General features: G+C 34.8%; 2 protein-coding genes across 2 annotated transcripts; both read left to right on the forward strand.

Annotated features, from left to right (window-relative positions):
• The first annotated feature begins 536 nt into the window (after positions 1-536).
• LOC147397896 (putative disease resistance protein At1g58400) lies at positions 537-4,455 on the forward strand. Its single transcript, XM_086448885.1, has 3 exons — positions 537-598; positions 1,559-1,686; positions 2,474-4,455. The coding sequence occupies exons 1-3, from the start codon at positions 537-539 to the stop codon at positions 4,453-4,455; spliced, it is 2,172 nt and encodes a 723-aa protein (XP_086305011.1).
• A 13,041-nt stretch (positions 4,456-17,496) lies between these two features.
• Positions 17,497-19,932, forward strand: LOC147397897 (disease resistance protein RPM1-like). The gene is made up of 2 exons (XM_086447059.1): positions 17,497-17,647; positions 17,775-19,932. Exon 2 carries the CDS (start codon positions 17,783-17,785, stop codon positions 19,790-19,792), a length of 2,010 nt encoding a protein of 669 aa, XP_086303185.1. The 5' UTR covers positions 17,497-17,647; positions 17,775-17,782; the 3' UTR covers positions 19,793-19,932.
• Positions 19,933-20,261: the final 329 nt, after the last annotated feature.

The raw sequence follows: 20,261 nt of genomic DNA on the forward strand, positions 1-20,261 counted from the left end.
TTATGTGTTAGTTGTTTTGAGCTGTTCTTGTTTTTTTACTTTTGTGTTTTCTTTAGGTCATTCTTCTCGACCACCCGTGTTTCGATGTTTTTTTCATCAATTAATTTACTTATCGATAAAGGCAACCATTACAAATGATTCTAATCTTCTGAGATGATTGAGGTAATTATACAAGTTAAAAGGCATGACTGAATAGATGGTTAGGATTGTCCAATTTGGTTGGTTTTCAGCTTAGGATATCTTCTAGATGAGACCATCAAAGGATGGGTCTTGCCATCCTATACAAACGTATATTTGGCTGTCATTGGTAGACCAATAAGAGTGAATATATTACACTGATTCATACCTTATCTTGTCCATACCCCTTATTTTCAATGGGCATGTACGGATATAAAAGATAGGAGGATCTCTCAATTGGACATCCAGATCATCATCAAATCTACAAAATAGGAAAATCAAGGAAACAACTCTCTTAACCTTGAAATCAACGAAAAACACACACATCAAACAAAACCAAAACAGACATCAGCAGAAAAATGGCTCTCATATACCATCCGGAAATTCTAAGAATGTTCAGTTTGTTAAGGCATCTTGCATTGTTCGCTACAAGCCTTTATGTTAATAGAGAAAACAGATTTTACAACTATTTTACATGTATACCCTCATAACACTACACATGGAAAATTATGTCTTTCTTACACAGCTATACACCAAAAAGTACTAGAAACACATCCACATACTAACATAAGCACCTAATAGGATCAACTTTGACCTAACCGATCTGTAGGACTTGTCAAATAATGTCTTCTTACCACTCTGATTCATTTCATTTAAATCACACCAAGACAAACAACCAATGTCTCGTTCTGGCCATGTATGAGACCAAAATGTCTCAGCTGTGGCATTAAAAGGTGAAACGATGATTTTAAACTTCTTGACCGAATGTGGTATGCCTTAGAGGTGTTAAACTTATGTCTAATTTCTGGTCATTTGACTCAGTAATGGCCAAATTTCTATGCAATTTTTATCCAAGTCAGAAAGCGACCTGCATTGGAAACTCCCCCCACTCCCAGCCCCACACCAATGGGTGACTTTGATATTGTTGAAGTTATGTTCAATGGGATCTTTGTTAGGTCTAAGTATCATTAAATTGATGTGTTGAACTGTATTTTAAGCGGATCCCTGATCATTGAATATGGCCTTAATGATGATAAGAGCCTACAATGCCTCGTTTCATATTCATGTTATATAATACTAGAAGGTGGCATGTGCAAACACACATATCAGAAGGGTTTATTTGTAATTTAAGATATTTATTAAAGATTTATGAAAATTACGTAGTAAAGAAGGGTATTTTTGTAATTTTGAAAATTAAGTAACGTGATTATACGGTCATGAGTTGCGATTTCTCGGGTTTTCCCCAAAATGATCTTGATTATATTAAATTTAAATATAAAAGTGGCGGCATTTATGGCCACTCAAATTTGATGCTGAATCACTTCTACTCTGCCTTCTTTCATTATAATAGTAAATATTAGGTTTGCACTTTTGTATGCAGGGTGCTTCCAATTAAGAAGGCCGCTGAAGAGAAGATTCATGCCATACGGGCGGCTGCTGCCTCTAGTTTCAAGTCCATGCTCTGCGACGAAGGGGATATTAATACAATACCCGTTGCATGTGAAACACGTATTAAAAGGCATCTGGATGCTCCATAGGAAAATGTACTGAAACTACTTGTTGCATATGAAAACATTCTGCACATCAGAAAGATGAGTTGCATCAGCCCAAAGAACTTTGGATTTGAAATTTCAAATCATCTGTTCTCAGAAAACTTGGTTTTTTTTTCCCTGATCCATTTGGGTTCTCAGAGAAATGGGGACCAAAATAGGATTTTGTGTTCTCGAAATTATCAAAATCACATTAATTTTTGAAAAATTGCATCTATATAATTCATTATTGATTCCAAAAGAAATGGACTTAGTGATGAAATTTTAGTAGAAGATTGCACCTACTTAATTGATTCCAGAAGAAATGGATTGATTGGATCATCATTCAAGAGTTGTTTTATCAATTGTACAATTTTGATTGGTTTGCATATCATTGATTGTTTACAAAGAGTTATGGTATGAAATATTAGCGTGGAGTAGGTTTGGATGTTTGAAATAAGATCTGCTTTAATTTGGACCGCTTTTGGGTCTTGGCAACCTGACCCAAAAACTTACGAAAAAATCACATTGAAAGTTCTCGTATCTGACCGTATCTGTTAATTTGTTATGTATGGATAATACACTATGGATATTGAGTGGGGTATGAGACGTGCGACTCATTTCATGCCCATATATCTCTTATCTCATCTAATTATGTCCATAAATCTCTTATCTCATCTGTTATTTATTTATTTAAACAAACAAAAGCTTCTTGCTTTCTTAAACCTGAAAGAGCTTTGAGTTTATCTGTTTCTTCACATAATCAGGAGAATTAATGGAAGAAGTTGTAGCAACCATTTTCCTTCGGAGATTAAATTCACTATTACGTGAGGAGTCAGAAATATTTGGTGGCCTAGAAGACCAAATCCTACTTCTCAAGTCCCGACTTTCACATCTAAATTCTCATATCCAACCTTTCCATAGCGAACTCATTAAAATCGGTTACTTCAAGACTGAAGAAGATGGTGCCACGTCCAACATAATAAGCATCGAATTGAAAGAATCGATTCACAATTGGTTGGTTAGGTTCAGAGAAACCATCCATGACGCCGATGATTGTATCGATCTATTCATCTTTCGGATGAATAATAGCAAAGATGGGTTGGACGACTCAGATCAAATAGTGGCTGCTGCTCTGCTCGGATGTGAATTGAGAATTATCAACGAATGTTTTGTTAAAATTCTGGATGCCAAGTCTCAATTGGATACCTCAATTCCGTCGTTGTCGATCGAACGTAGTGCTATTATTGATGATGAAGGTGAAAGTTCTTTTATACAAAAATTTACAACTTTACCGATAGAACTTAAATCCTGCTTCATGTACTCCTTGTTTTACCTTCAAAGTTGGTGTAGATATAAAGACAATTTGGTTGAGCTATTGATGGCCGAAGGTCTAAATGAAGAAATTCCAAGCGAGAGAATGGAGGATATTGTCGCAGGCAATATCAACAAGTTAATTGAACTAGGAATGGTTCAAGCACCATATATTAAATCGCTCGGCTATCTTTATTGCACGGATCGCATGCCACTTTATTTCTTTGATGCAACAAGAGATGAATATTTGGAAATAGTTGGAGATAAATATCAGAACATAATTGGTGATACAGATACAAATATCCCTCTCTATATTCCTCACCACAGCGAAATAGCATCCTTTTTGGAAAATATCCATATCTCATCAATTCGATCTCTATTTATTAATCTTTCTTTTAAGAGCTCTCATTTGAATCACTTGGAAAAAGTATTCAATTTGAAATTGTTGCGGGTGTTGAATCTCTATTGTTTCGATTATGAAAGTAACATTATAATAGAAAAAGTGGGAAATCTAATACACCTAAGATATCTAGAATTGAGTTTTTATAATTTAGAGAAGCTTCCAGAGAGTATAGGCAATCTTCGAAACCTCCAAACTTTGAAACTTGCAAGTCCTTCGTTGAAAGAATTACCAAGTGGAATTCTGAATCTGCTACAATTAAGGCACCTTAAAATAGAGAGGTTTGGGGAGGAACGAACTTTGGCCCTTATAGGGATAGGAGGATTGACGAACCTCCAGACTTTGAGTGGTTTATACGTTGGTGATGGCATTGCCAGTGAGTTAAGTAACCTAACCCAAATCAGACAACTTGGAATTGTTCACTTAACGGAAGAAGATGCAAGTGAGTTATATGCTTCTATAATGAAGATGACTGGACTTCTCTCCTTATCTCTATCAGCAACAACCATGGAAGAGTTCCTACCTTCCTTGGAACCATTCTCGCCTCCGTCTCTCCTTCAAAAGCTTCATCTAACAGGGTCGTTACAGGAAATGCCTGATTGGTTCAGCTCCATGAAAAACCTTACTCAATTAGTTTTAAGGGGTTCTAATCTATTCGAGAACCCAACTTCTGTCCTTGAGTCTCTTCCTAACTTGAAATTTCTTGAATTATTTGACGCGTACACAGCAAGGTATATTGGTAGAGAGTTCTGCAGGTCTGGTGGGTTTCCTAGTCTAGAGACTCTCATTATTAAATCCTCTTCTCTAATTGAATGGACGGAACTTGAAGAAGGATCTTTTCCAAGCTTGAAGGTCCTCGTCTTTGTAGGTCAGAGATTGAGAACTCTCCCCGAAGGTTTGCAATTAATCACCACACTGCAAGAATTGTATGTGTACTGTTGTCAGGGTGATCTTGCACGGAAGTTGAGTCCTGATGGAGGCCCAAAGAATTATAAAATCAAACACATCCCAATCATTTATCCTTGTACATTTTAGTTCTTTGATCAATTTATGTATATGTATTGTGGTTCGAAGAGATTTGTTTATGTTAAATATATAAAGATGTTGGATGGTCTTGATGTATGAATGAACTCTTATACAATATAAATTTCCACTTGACAGGTCTATGGAAATTTCTCAAATGGGACTACTTTTTTTAACCCATTAATATGGAAAGACTAAGCATTATCAAGCATATATATATATATATATATATATATATATATATATATATATGGGAAATGTTCAGCACCCTAAGTTTTACCACACACTTTAACAAACGTTTTTTGTCCTACATGGGTTAGAAATTTTGGAATGGGCTGATTTTTGGAGAGGATGATCTCTATGATTAGAAGATCATCCTCGCCAAAAATCAGCTCATTCCGAAATGTTTAGCCCCATGTTTACACGTTGAAAAATCGTGGACTGTCCATTTTTTGTAAACCATTTTTGATGGGGTTAGAAGTTTTGGAATGAGCTGATTTTTGGTGAGGATGATCTCCTCACCATAGAGATCATCCTCACCAAAAATCAGCCCATTCCAAAACTTCTAACCCATCTAAGACAAAACACGTTTGTTAAAGTGTGTGGTAAAACTTAGGGTGCTGAACGGGACCCTATATATATATATTAAATTCATTAAAGAGGTCGAGATAAATTAAGAATGTCATCTCGGTCTTGGAGGTAATCGAGCGAGAAAATCAAATTGAATCATTCGTGATTTGGGATGACTCAACCGATATTTTGAAATCTTGGCACAGCTTTTGAAAACTCAGCCTAATTGACCCACATAATTTCATATTTTATATTGTTTTCTTTCTAATATACTTTTAATGGTTGTGATCTATATGAGATATGATTTTGTGGTTGGGCATTTGAGCATCTGCTGAATTGAACCACCTTTTAATAGATATACATACATATATCAATAAACTTCCAAATCCAATAAAACGACCATTACTCTTCTTCATAGTTAAAAAAAAAAAAAAATGCTCCAAGGTAGTATGGCCAGCTAGAAATTACTAATAAAGCTCATCTTTGTCGTGGCCATCGGGTATTTAGCAGGGGTATTTTTGGATATTTTACCGTTAAGAGTGCAATAAATCAACATGAACACGATTTAGTTAGATTCTACTACCACCCCAACTTTTACTAACAGCACACATCTTGGTGTGTTGTTAGTAAAAGTTGGTGTGCTACTAAAAACTCTCTTTAGTTATTCTAAATTTGTAAGTGTAATGATTTTCAAACTTAACCTGACAGGATAACTCCAAAGGTCATTGACCGTGGCATGTGTAAAGAACCATAGATTTTTTGCATCGGGATACACAACTGCACATCCCCACAAAATCTATGGTTCTTTCTTTGTATATGACGTGTTGATGAGTTATTCTATCAGGTTGAGTTAGGAAATCAGCACTAAATAAACAATTCCCAAACCAGTTCATGATTTAGTAATTATTTTGGAATGTCTATTGTCTCCTCCCCCCTTATTTATTCGTTTTTAATTCATGAGTTGATAACTTGCAGGGAATCGATTGTATCGTTCTCCAACCATTTCTTCTCTTAATCACTACAAGATATATCTTGGGATGAAATCATCTTATTTATAGGGAAGATGACACATATTCCAAACTATTTGTAAATTAAAATACCAATCGTGCCCCTACAATTAATGCACATGGGTAAGGAGTATTTAGGGTATTTTAGTGTAAAAGCTTACCATTTTAAAAATTAAATATTTATCATACAATAAAAAAGTGGGACTGGTAAGTACTTTGGAACGTGCACTGTCCCAATTACTCAACCTAGTTTGTAATTCAAAATTAAAGTTAAATCATATAAATGGTGTCGATGAGTGATTCTCATTTATGATGATCACTTCTACTAAGATTTGGAATCGTCATTATTCATATTGTAAGTGGGTGTGAATGGTTATGCAGAATGTGCGTTTTTTGAAATAGTGTTATTTTTGGCATTTAGTGACTCGATGGATAAGATACCGATCTAACCTTGAGATCGGGGTAAGCGGCTCGACTGGAGAAAAGAGAAAGTGTTAGGCACCCTTTTTTCCCCATCAAGTGGTGGTAACCTCAACTCAACTTGGTCATTTTTTTGAGGAAAAATGCAAAATAAAATAAGTGCCACGTGTCGATAACTTGTACCCTAAGTAAGGATTTATTTTTGGCTTGATTATAGGATCATCCCATAAGGAGATGATCCTTATAGATCCTTAGCCTTGGGAATAAAACATTTTTAAAAGTGTTGACGATTGTTATGGATCCATTTTCATGAGTTCAGAAGGACAAAAAATTAAGCTACTAAGACTCGTGTTAAAAAAATTAATTAACCTACCAAGACTCGTGTTAAAAAAATTCTAAAGAGAGAAGATATGTAAAAGGAGTGAAAAAATTAATTGTTGATTAATAATTGTGAGTTTCGATAACAAGAAATGATTAGTACGATAACAATCAACAATTAGTGATTGTCTAATGATGAAATCTTTAAGTATAAAAAGAGAATAATAAAAATATTATCATGCGATATTGAGATAGAATTTTATTAATTTGTATTTTTAACTCTCTTTGTAGAAAGTATTTTTGATTTGTTTAATTCAGAGAAAGTATAAATCGTGAATGATACAAAAATGTTCAAAAGCTCGAGAATTTTTAATAGGAATTGAATTGGACGGAAGTTTTAATTGTTTTGTGTATCACTTCGAAAATTTGGGTATGATTCGTGAACTATTCGAAGAATTACTAATTATGGTTCTATGCACACCAATGTTTGAAACGATGTCAATTTCAATGTTACTAGATAAATAATTTAAGAAACTGAGACGTAATAAGTGAAAGGGTGGTTTTGTTAACATGTCCAAATACACCTTGGGAATAAGCATGTGAAGGTATTTTGGCAAAAACATATTTTTAAAAGGTATTTTTGGTACAAAATCCAATTTTCAAAGTGTATTTATTGCACTCTAGGGCACATGTTTACAAGACCTTAAGTAAAATTTGGAGTGCCAATATCACCACTCTTCGAAAATAAGCGGATCTTTACCCTTGTTAGCAATATCTCGTTTTATTCTTAAAAAATTTATGAATTTTTTTTTTTTTTTTCCAATAAAGGTTCTCTTTAGGCATTGCCTCGGGATGCACAACTGCACATCCCCACAAAATCTATGGTTCTTTGTTTGTGCATGACATTCTGTGAAGTTGCGTTAGGAAATCAGCACTCAATATATAATTCCCAAACCAGAAAAGAAAAAAACATGATTTGGTAATTATTTTGGAATGTGTATTGTCCCCTCCCCCTACGTACATATATATATGGGTAGCATTCAATGGCCAACAGTTTGGCAAACACATTTTTCAAAACATGGGTTAGAGGTCTTGGAATGGGCTGATTTTGGTGAGGATGATCTCTACGGTGAGGAGATCATCATCACCAAAAATCAGCTCATTTCAAAACTTATAACCCCATCAAAAATGGTTTACCAAAAATGGATGGTTCACAATTTTTCAACTTGTAAACTGGGGCTAGAAGTTTTGGAATGAGCTAATTTTTGGTGAAGATGATCTCCTCACCGTAGAGATCATCCTCACAAAAAATCAGCCCATTCCAAGACCTCTAACCCATGTTTTGAAAAAGTGTTTGCCAAAATGTTGGCCATTGAACGGGACCCTATATATATATAGGGAAATGTTCAGCAACAAACAGTTTGGCAAAACATGGGTTAGAGATTTTGGAATTGACTGATTTTTGGTGAGGATGATCTCTACGGTGAGGAGATCATCATCACCAAAAATCAGCCCATTCCAAAACTTCTAACCCCATCAAAAATGGTTTATAAAAAATAGACGGTTCACGATTTTTCAACTTGTAAACTAGGACTAGAAGTTTTGGAATGGGCTGATTTTTGATGAGGATGATCTCCTCACCGTAGAGATCATCCTCACCAAAAATCAGCCTATTCCAAAACCTCTAACCCATGTTTTGAAAAATGTTTTGCCAAAATGTTTGTTGCTGAACGGGACCCATATATATATATATATGGGGACGGTTCAGCAGCCCTAAAGTTTGCCAAGTTTGGTGCCAAACATTTTTTCAAAATATGAGTTAGAAACTTTGGAATGAGCTGATTTTTTGTGAGGATGATCTCTATGATGAGAAGATCATCCTCACCAAAACTTCTAACCCCATCAAAAGTGGTTTACAAAAAATGTTTGGCACCAAACTTGGCAAACTTTAGGGCTGCCGAACCGCTTCCTCTATATATATGTGTGTGTGTGTGTGTGTGTGTTTTATTTTCTTTTCTATAGGTACCACTAGGGTACATAGAGGGTCAGGGGCCGAATCTCTGACTCCCATATTTTCTTTATTAGTTGAGAAAAATTCATGCATTGGCAATAGTGTCTTTATTGGCAAAACATGTTTTGAGAATTAAAATGAACGTTGTACCGAAAAGAGAATTTTGACATAAGTTGTACACGTTTTAGGAAATGTCTCATAAAAAAAAAAAAGTCATGGTTGAGAAATAGTAAAAATTGTGGTGCCAATAGAAACTCTCTATCTTCTCTTTTTTGTTTTGTTTTGTTTTGTTTAGATTTCTATTTGTTAGATATAGGATTTATATGAGCCTAATTCTAATTGTAAACACTTGTTGAAATTGAAATTAACATTTTTCAAACATTACTGACATGGATGTGGGTCAAAAATCATAGATGCTTTTCATCGAGATACAAGTGAGAAGCATCTATGATTTTGTGCATAGTTAGTAATCCTATACGACAAAAAATCATTACGAGATTATGGTTCTGTGCATAGTTAGTAATTTTGTACGACAAAAAATCATTATGAGATTAATTTGATCAGTACGATTTAGAATATACATTTAGTAGTTTATTTAAAAATTCGGTCAAAAATTCAAAAGATGGCAAAAATGCAATTTGAGAATGGTATAATTCAACTTCAAAGCTTTTATATTACTCATATCCAAAGGGTTTGAAACTAAGACCTTGGGAATAATCTCCACAAGGTCTTCGCACTTAGCTAAGTGGTTGTTCTTAGTAAATTAGGAACATATGATATTTTTTATGCATGTATATCAAATACTTAAGCCTTAGTAAAAATCAATAACAATTGGATACCTTTACACATATTCCATCTTAATATTTATTCTAAAATAGTATATATATATAGGAAAAAAATTTAAAACTAAGAACATATATATATATATATATTTTTCTTGTGATTTATAATACTATTAACATAAATCTTCATAATACAAAACACGTACTATGTGAATTGATTGAGCTACCAAGACTCGTGTTAAAAAAATTCTAGAGAGAGAAGATATGTAAAAGGAGTGAAAAAATTTATTGTTGATTGATAATAATGAGATTCTATATCAAACAATGATTAGTACGATAACAATCAACAATTAGTAATTGTCTAATGATGAAATCTTTAAATGTAAAGAGAGAATAATAAAAATATTATCATGCGATATTGAGATAGAATTTTATTAGTTTGAATTTTTAGCCCTCTTTGTAGAAAGTAGTTTTGATTTGTTTAATTTAGGAAAAGTATAAATTGTGAATGATACGAAAAGGTTAAAAAACTTGAGAATTTTTAATAGTAATTGAATTGGATGGAAGTTTTAATTGTTTTGTGTATCATTTCAAAAATTCGGGGTATAATTCGTGAATTATTTGAAGAATTACTAACTATGGTTCTATGCACAACAATGTTTGAAATGATGTCAATTTCAATGTTAAAACATTCTGAAACTACTTGTTGCATGTGAAAACATTCTGCACATCAGAAATATGAGTTGCATCAGCCTAACGAACTTCTTTGGATTTTACATTTCAAATCATCTGTTCTCAGAAAACTTGTTTTTTTTTTCCTAGTCCATTTGGTTCTCAGAGAAATGGGGACTAAAATAGGATTTTGTGTTCTTGACACATTCAAAATCACATTAACTTTTGAAAAATTGCATCTATATTATTCATAATTGATTCCAAAAGAAATGGACTGGTTGGATCATCAGTAATCAATGGGGTGAGTTTTGGTTGTGGTCCATTCAAGAGTTTTGGTGATGCCGAACTATGCCCAGGTGACCTAAATGTGAAACTTAGGTTCCAAAGTTTGCACAAAACCAATCAATATGATCATGGTGGTCATTGATCTACACACTTCAAAGTGATTCCAATGATTTGATGACGGGATTCTTTTTTGGATGATGATAGATATTGGTGTAGATGTTTTATGTTGGGTCGCTTGAGATCATCTTTGTGAAAGATAATCTGTGTCTGAAACTTCTGGCCATGTCAAATGCGAGTTTCAAGTTAATGGTATAAAGGACAACCCAAATTTTTTCAATTTGTGATCCTCTTTTGGTAGGGCTAGATATATTGAAATGAGCTCTTTGTTGTGAGTATGTTCTTGATGGTGAAGAAATGGAGCAAGTGCGATTGAAAGTTCTCAAAAAGGAGGCAGTAGCTTCTTATCAAGCTTTACTAGTAGAAACAATTAAAGATCGTCAAGTAGTTTCCAAATCTTACCTTGGCTAGTTCAATGATGTTATGCAAACACTTGTGAAATGGCATTAAATACCCCTAACACTTCTTCTCTAGAAGCCTATTACTTCAAATTAAATATCCTATTTTAGCTAATAATGGTATCAAAATTCGGATTTGTTAATTATTCGGTAGGGATTCAATTTGGTTAGTTCGAAAAAAATTCGAGAAAGTTTCATGAAAAAGTTGGCAAAATTTCGGCGATTATACAAAATATGTTTTTGGGTTTCTTGCCAAAACCCAACATCTTCAAATTCTCTAAAAAACATGTAAAAAATAAAAATTTTGGAGGTGAAGGGAAAAATGTAACCATGTTCTTTGATTAATTGAGGAGTAGTCAATTAATTCATCAATTTGCCGATTTAATCGGTTAACCCCTAATTTGGAGAATTTTACATTTTTTTTTGAAAAATTCAGAGAGTTTTGTGACTATCTAATTGAATCCCAAGTTTCTAGTTTCCTGATTAGTACCTACTTTGAGTTAATTAAATATTGCTTTTGTGCCTGCATATGCATTTTTTAGGCATCTTGGACTGAATCAAAGGCTAAATTGGAGAAAGATACCCAAACGTGTGCTATAAACTCTAAATTAGATCAAGCTGACACAGAAAAACTCTTTTAGGAGCACATTAAGGCACTTCACGAGGTAATTCCACAACCATTTCATGTCACCTGTTAGGATTTCCATATCAGAATTGTTGCTATTACACCATGTTGATCCTGTAATTATTGAAGGTACACGCTCTCTGAATGTCCTAGCTAGGATGGAGGCAATAAGGTTTCAAAGAGTTCTATGATTGTGACCTTCTCATGTATAACATAATCTTCTATTTTGCTTTTTTGGGTGGAACAATTTGATGGAAAAAACTTTGAAGCGCCCATCTTGCTTTAAAATTTCGGTAGCCTATCGCTTGGATGACATGTGGTTCTTCAAGGAGGTATCCCAAATATTAACCAAAAATAGGTGTGAAATAAAAACAAAAGAGGTTACGTGCTGTGTTGCGAGGAGGGTTCCTCCAAAATTTTGAAGCTGCCAGGCCGCTTCAAAGTCGGACTCCAATTTGATGGTTACGATCATTTTAGTATGGAATTTTTTACTCTTCGATACTCACACCAGCATGCAGGGGTGGAGCTAGTAAGGAGCCGGTGGGGGCAATTGCCCCCATAGAACTTTGAGACACCCTTATATTTTCAACTAATTACATGCCCCATTTGTCCCCACTCCCTCACCTCCCTCCAAGTTTTGCCCCCACACCCTCACCTCCCTCCATTTAAGTTCTTCAACTATTCAACTAATTATAGTTTGCCCCCACTACAAGAAAATCCTGGCTCCACTCCTGCCAGCATGTAACGAAGTGTTATCAATCGTCATTTTTCACATACCATATGGCCATTTTAATAATAATGATTTTCTGATGCCCCCATCACAAAACCGTAGATCATTTTCTTTGGGATACGCAGAACCATAAATCTTTTTCTTGTGTATCTCGAGGCAAATAATATGTAGTTCTATGATGGGGGTGTATGTCAGAGGGGTACGTCAGAATATCACGACTCTCATGTTAATTTTAATCAGATGACATAAGTTTTATGTTTGTTTCACACAGTTTTACTATTCCATCAATTCCTTCAAGAATCTATAATTGCCACTTTGGTCAAAATATTTCAATTTCTTGGCCAACTTAAATAGACATTCAACTAACATAAATTTAATGCTTGATTTTCTTTTTTAGCAATGTGCACGTTACTTCCAAACTCTATTAGCTGATATTATAACAACAGAAGTAGCTACCGAAGTGATTGAAGATGGGAAGACTATTCTTACTTCTTGGTCGACTGATAAACAAACGCCTTCTAAAGACTGATCCTAGATATTCGAAGATGCCGAGAAAAGATAGAGAATCCCTATGGCGTCGACATGTGAAGGAGCTACAGCGAAAGCAAAAGTTTGTATCTCATACAACAGAAGACAAGCTTAATGCAGAAACAATAGGTAGTAGCGCACTTGATTCTAGAAGGTCACCCATAGTTTCACGGAGAACTCATGGCCGGAGATAGCTTACAATGTAAGAAACGTTACATTTTAATTATTTTTTGAAATTGGTATTTGCTTAATTGGATTTCAGGGTTCATCTATGAATTCAACGCCTAATTTTTGGGTTTCGCTTGAAATGATAATTTTAGGGACCTACTATTGCCACCACAACTTTTACTTATAGCACCCCTTTTAAAATAATAAAATAAGTCAATGGTTGAGAATGTGTAAAAGTTGTTACGAGTGTATATTTTCCTCCACTCTCAGGTGTGCCATACCCTGACAAGCCCTATGACCCTCCTATATTCATTGCTTTCCCCTTCTCCAACAGATCAATCTTTTGGGGTAAATGATTTGTCAACATGGTATCAGAACGGGCCTTTCTCTCCTCCACGTCACCTAATTCATATCTTCACTTACTTTTGCTCAGTCCAACCCACACGTGCAAGGTGTGTTGAGTTTTGTCCCACATCAGACAAAAATTTCCTTGTCTCTCCTTATAAGCTCATGGACCTCTCCACTCATTGCCAATTGGTTTTGAGTTGGACTCTCAAACTTATCATGCTATCAGAGCGCTAGGTTCGTGTAGGTCACGGCTTCAAATCTTTCCACCTTTATGGGTGAGTGAGGGGGAGTATTGAGTGTATATTTTCCTCCACTCTCGAGTGTGTCATACCTCTGTCAAGCCCCCTTAACCTCCTATATTCATTGTTCTCCCCTTCTCCAACAAATTGATTTTTTGGGGTAAATGGTTTGTCAACAAAAGTTAGGGTGCCAATAAAAACTCTCTCTAGATTTCTAACTTTTTAGTTTTAGGATTTTATATGAGCCTAATCCTAATTGTAAACAACTGTTGAAGTTATTTGAATGTCTTATAATGCTTCGTAATAACTCGAACCAAACATTCATAATGTTTGAATGGTGTGTTTTAATTTTTGATAGGGTGATAAACAATTTAAGAAATTCGGGTGTAATAAGTAAAAGATGGGGGTGCCCAACATTTCTAATGTTGAAGGTAAGGTTCCCAACATTTTGATTGTTTAGTTAATGGGGTATCGTCTTAGTGAAAAATTGGTTGATAGGGTACTCATCAATCCTAGAGACATACTTTCATTATTTTCCTCATTTTTTTGCTAGGTAAACTAATGGACTTGAGTGATTTTCGAGCGTCAAGAGACGAAAATCATGATCAAGAACTCTGTGTAGAGACCAAGTTATGAGCAAATATTTCTGAACACAATAGAGTTGTTCACAAAATTATAACCATTAAGGTTTATAGTTTGTACATTATTTTAGAGTTGAAAACTTCAACATAACTCTAGAACATAAAATTGAAATTTTGTTTTTGACCTTGTTATTGCTGCTACAATTTCTGTTGGGGCTCATGTTCTTGGGGTTCCTATTTATTTGAGATTGGGTCTACTCTGTTACTTTTTGTAAAACTATTGAGTTCTCAAGTTGTTTGCAAATCTTTACACACCAAAATTTATTATTATTGAGCACTTAATTTAAATTTGCGGGGGAATTTTCAAAATGTTGATCGAACAATATTATTGAGACGGGTTAGTCACACATGATCAATAAGAGAATAGTTTTGCTTCTTCGTCTCGTAAACTAGGTTTAGTGGCTTCGTCTGTTTCGCATAAAATCAATTCTAATCCAAATCCAATCCAATCGTCATTGTATTGATCCTAGATTGACCCCAATCCCATCTGACCCGATCCATTGACAGTCCTACATGCTTGGTACCCAGAGATCCAGATGACTTGGCTGAGTCATCTCGTTTTCTGGCCAGTTTGAAATTAGTTAGCATGTTTCGAAAAGAGAACTGTTGTTGGCACCCCAACTTTTAACTTATTACACTTTAATTATAAATAAAAAAAAGGTGAATCTCCATTTCGTGTGTTGGATATGATGAAATTTAAGGTATGGTACACTGTTCATTCTAATTCCCAAATCATCTTTTTTTTTCAGTGAATTGTTGGCGATTTTGCCATATCAACGATCTCATTGGTAATTTATCAATGAATCTGTTGATATAAAAGTGACAAATTCATTGGAAAAACATGTTTTGGGAATTAAAATGAACAGTGTACCAGAAGCAAAACTTTGACATAAGTTGCGCACATTTTGGGAAGTACCTCATAAAAAAAAGGTAATGGTTGAGAAATAGTAAAATTCGGGTGCAAATAGAAACTCTCTCTCTTCCCTTTTTGTTTTGTTTAGATTTCTATTTGTTAGATTTAGGATTTTATATGAACCTGATTCTAATTGTAAACAACTGTTGAAGTTGAATGAGTTATAATTCTTTGCAATGTTGAGGCAATAATTTAAATCAAACTTTTGTAATTTTTGAATGATGTATTTTAAATTTTAATCTTTAATTAGGTTGTGATAAATATGGAAAATACTGAAGTAACATTGAAATTGACATCATTTCAAACATTATTGATGTGGATTTGAGTACAGAACCATAGATACTTTTTCATCAAGATACGAGTGAGAAATATATATGGTTTTGTGCACACCAATGTTTGAAACGATGTCAATTTCAATGTTACTTTAGCAAGACTCTGATAAATAATTTATGAAAGAGTCGTGTTGGGGTGACACAATGACTTGGTGGCGCGCACACAACCATAGATGCTTTTTCGCGAGATATGAGTAAAAAACATCTACGGTTATGCGAGCACCATCACGTCATTTGTGTCACCCTTGTGTCTCTATTTGTCATTCCAGCATTAGTCTTTATGAAATTGGGATGTAATAAGTAAAAGAATAATGATGAATGCACAAGGTTGGATATGATGTTGACGTGGCAAGGGCACGGAATCACACATCTTTTTTCTATGTATCCCAATGAAAAAGATCAATGATCTTGTGCACTTGCCAAGTCAGTCACATACCCAACCGCATACCAAAACCCACATGCATTCATTATGACTCTAAGTAAAAGGATTTATGAAATAAGCATGTGAGGGTATTTTGGTAAAAAATATTTTTTTTAAAGGGCATTTTCGATACAAAATCCATTTTTCAAAGTGTATATATTGGACTTTAGTTTAGGGCACATGTTAACAAAAGCCTAAGTAAAATTTTGGGTGCCAATGGCGTCTCTTTCCGAATTGATAGAGGTGAGTTAATGCTTGAATAATGATCAATGCACACAGCAGACATGGCAAGAGCACAGAAACGCAAATCCTTTTCTAGAGTATCCCGATGAAAAAGATCTATGATTTTGTGCAATTAGCACATCAGCCGTGTAGCCAATCTTGTACCCAAACAACATGCATTGCTTTTTCTTTCTTTTCCACGGACAACGGGTCAGTTTTGGTATCTTTAGATGAAGAAGGTACAGTAATTGCTTTAGAAAGAGTGAGAGAGAGAGATGTAGAAGACCTTGACTCCAATAATGATGTCCATCTCTTATCACATATGTTATTTATTTAAAGAAAAAAAAAATTATTTTCTTAAAAATATTTTTTTTAAGGGCATGTGTGCAAATATCATAGATATTTTTCATCGAGATACGAGGGAGAAGTATCTATGGTTATGTGCACACCAATGTTTGAAAGGACATCAATTTCAATGTTATTCTAGCACGACTCGATAAATAATTTAAGAAATTGGGATGTTATAAGTAAAAAGGTCTTGTTAATGACTTAACGAATGCAATACGTAAACCTTGGAATAAGTATGTGAGGGTATTTTGGTAAAAGCATATTTTTAAATGGTATCTTCAATACAAATTTGTTGCACTTTGGAGGGCACATGTTAACAAGATACTAAGTAAAATTTGGGGTGACAATAGCATCTCTCTTCGAAAAAGGTCGAGTTAATGTTTTGCTTTCTATTCCTTTTGCACCGACAATAGGGTTAGTTTTGGTATTCTTTAAAGAAAGAATGTAATCAAGAGAGAGATGGACAAGACCTTGACTCCATCTCTTACATTTTTCTTTCTCTTTCTTTTGCACCGAAAGTGGGGTTAGTATTGGTAATCTTTAGAGAAGGTACACTAATTGGTTTAGAAAAGAGAGAGAGAGAGAGAGAGAGAGAGAGAGGACCTTGACTCCAATGATGTCCATATATCTTGTGGAGCGCGATTCTCGGATCTCTTAACACGAGGCAATTTTGAGATTTTCAATATCGACCCACCGAGCTATATGTGGCTTTTCGAGCTTCATAAGTTCAAGTCGGATGAACTAGGAACTAGATGTGACAGGCGTAATGTGACAAGTACGGCAACATTGTCACTGACAAAGTAGATGTAACAACTCCTAACCTGACATATCAGTTGGAACTACCCAGTCCTAACAGAGCAAGTATAACAACTCCTGCAGGAGTCAGCTCAGAGAGCAGGTGCAACCACTCTAACAAAGATCATTAGAAATGTCTTGGGAAATCCGCCCATGAGGAACCCCATAAATATCAGGATGCAATTCCAACTAAGGGTGAGAAAAATCTTTTCTGAGAACTCTTTAGTACCTCGACACTAATTCTAACTTGATCGTCGGAGTGGTCTTATAATAGGCTGCCCACCAAGCCAAAAGCTTTGAAGGGAGATCTTGAGGTAAATAAAAAAAACACATCTACATATCTCTTATCTCATCTGTTATTTATTTATTTAAACAAACGAAAGTTTCTTCCTTTCTTAAACCTCAAAGAGTTTTGATTTATCTGTTTTTTCACATAATCAGGAGAATTAATGGAAGAAGTCATAGCAACTATTTTCCTTCGGAGATTAAATTCACTATTACATGAGGAGTCCGAAATATTTGATGGCCTAGAAGACGAAATCCTACTTCTCAAGTCGCAACTTTCACATCTAAATTCTCATATCCAACCTTTCCAGAGGGAACTCGTTGAAATCGGTTACTTCAGGCCTAAATTTGATTACTTCAGGACTGAAGAAGATGGTGCATCCAACATACTAAGCATTGAATTGGAAGAATCGATTCACAATTGGTTGGTTAGGTTTAGAGAAACCATCCATGACGCCGATGATTGTATCGATCTATTCATCATTCGGATGAATAATAGTAAAGATGGGTTGGATGACTCAGATCGAATAGTGGCTGCTGCTCTGCTCGGATGTGAATTGAGAATTATCAACAAATGTCTCGTTGAAATTCTGGATGCCAAGTCTCAACTGGATAACTCTATTGCGTCGTTGTCGATCGAACATAGTGAAAATTCTTTTATGCAAATTTTTTTTACTTTACCAATAGACCTTAAATTCTGCTTCATGTTCTATTGGCTTTACTTTAAACATTACATTACAGATAAAGGCAATTTGGTTGAGTTATTGATGGCTGTAGGTCTAATTGAAGAAATTCCAGGAGAGAGAATGGAGGATATTGTCCAAGACAATATCAATAAGTTAATTGAATTAGGAATGGTTCGTGTTCCAGAAGAAAAACGGCCCGACGTTCTTCATTTCTCCGTTCTCAATCCATATCATTATCGTTACTTTGATGCGGTTGGAGATGACTATTTGAACATAATTGGCGATACAGATACAAATATCCCTCTCAATATTCGTCACGTACGTATCTTTGGTAATGGCAGCAAAATAGCATCCTTGTTGGAAAATATCCATATCTCATCAATTCGATCTCTATTTATTGCTCTTTCACAGAGCTCTTATTTGAATCCCTTCAAAAAATTATTCAATTTAAAATTGTTGCGGGTGTTGGAACTCAATTGCTTCCATTGTTGTAGAAGTAACATTATAATAGAAGAAGTGGTAAATCTTATACACCTAAGATATCTAGATTTGAAATTTAAAAATTTAGAGAAGCTTCCAGAGAGTATAGGCAATCTTCGAAACCTCCAAACTTTGAAAATTGGATGTCCTTCGTTGAAAGAACTACCAAGTGGAATTCTGAATTTGCAACGATTACGGCACCTTAAAAGATACAGTTTTGAGGAGCAACGAAGTTTGGGTCTTATAGGGATAGGACGATTGACGAACCTCCAGACTTTGAGTGGTATAGACGTCGGTGATGGCATTGCCAGTGAGTTAAGTAACTTAACCCAAATCAGACAACTTCAAATTGCTTATTTAATGGAAGAAGATGCAAGTGAGTTATATGCTTCTATAACGAAGATGACTGGACTTCTCTCTTTATCTCTATCAACAACCACCTGTGAAGAAGACTATTTTCTCAACGAAGAAGATTTCCTACCTTCCTTGGAACCATTCTCGCCTCCGCCTCTACTTCAAAAGCTTCATCTAGCAGGGTGGTTACAGGAAATGCCTGATTGGTTAAGCTCTATGAAAAACCTCACTCGATTAGTTTTAACACATTCTAATCTATTGGAGAACCCAGCTTCTGTCCTTGACTCTCTTCCTAACTTGAAATTTCTTAAATTAGAAGAGGCCTACAAAGCAAGGTATATTGGTAGAGAGTTCTGCAGATCTGGAGGGTTTCCTACTCTAGAGACTCTCATTATTGAATCCGAATCTCTAATTGAATGGACGGAACTTGAACAAGGATCTTTTCCAAGCTTGAAGTTCCTCTACTTGAGATGTTTGAGTTTGACAACTCTCCCCGAAGGTTTGCAATTAATCACCACACTCCAAAAATTGGATGTGGGCTATTTGCACGATGATCTTGTACGGAAGTTGAGTTCTCATAGAGGCCCAGAGAATTATAAGATTAAACACATCCCAATCATATCCCAATATAGGATTTGTCCTTTAGAATTTTAGTTCTTCGATCAATTTATGTATATGTATTGTGGTTCTAAGAGATTTCTTTATGTTAAATATATAAAGATGTTGGATGGTCTTGATGTATGAATGAACTCTTATACAATTTAAATTTCCACTTGATAGGTTGTTTATAGAAATTTCTCAAAAGGAACTATATTTTTAAACCCATTAATATGGAAAGACTAACCATTATGAAGCATTTTTTTTTTTTTTTAATATTTTAAATTCATTAAAGAGGTTGAGATAAATTAAGCATGTCATCTCGGTCTTGGAAGCAATCGAGCGAGAAAATCAAATTGAATCATTCGTGATCTGGGATGACTCAACCGATATTTTGAAATCTTGGCGCAGCTTTTGAAAACTCAGCCTAATTAACCCACATAATTTCATATTTTATATTGTTTTCGTTCTAATATTTTTATATAAGATATGATTTTGTGGTTGGGCATTTGAGCATCTGTTGAAT

This window comes from Akebia trifoliata, chromosome 7 (genome assembly GCF_017979445.1).
Source record: "Akebia trifoliata isolate Shusen 1 chromosome 7, ASM1797944v1, whole genome shotgun sequence".
NCBI lineage: Eukaryota > Viridiplantae > Streptophyta > Magnoliopsida > Ranunculales > Lardizabalaceae > Akebia > Akebia trifoliata.

Bases quoted from the DNA above. Each gene is read 5' to 3' on its own strand.
- LOC147397897 (XM_086447059.1), top strand. From the start codon at position 17,783: ATGGAAGAAGTCATAGCAACTATTTTCCTTCGGAGATTAAATTCACTA.
- LOC147397896 (XM_086448885.1), top strand. From the start codon at position 537: ATGGCTCTCATATACCATCCGGAAATTCTAAGAATGTTCAGTTTGTTA. The intron at 599-1,558 runs GTTCGCTACAAG...TTTTGTATGCAG, and splicing joins TTGTTAAGGCATCTTGCATT to GGTGCTTCCAATTAAGAAGG. The intron at 1,687-2,473 runs GTATTAAAAGGC...TCACATAATCAG, and splicing joins ACCCGTTGCATGTGAAACAC to GAGAATTAATGGAAGAAGTT.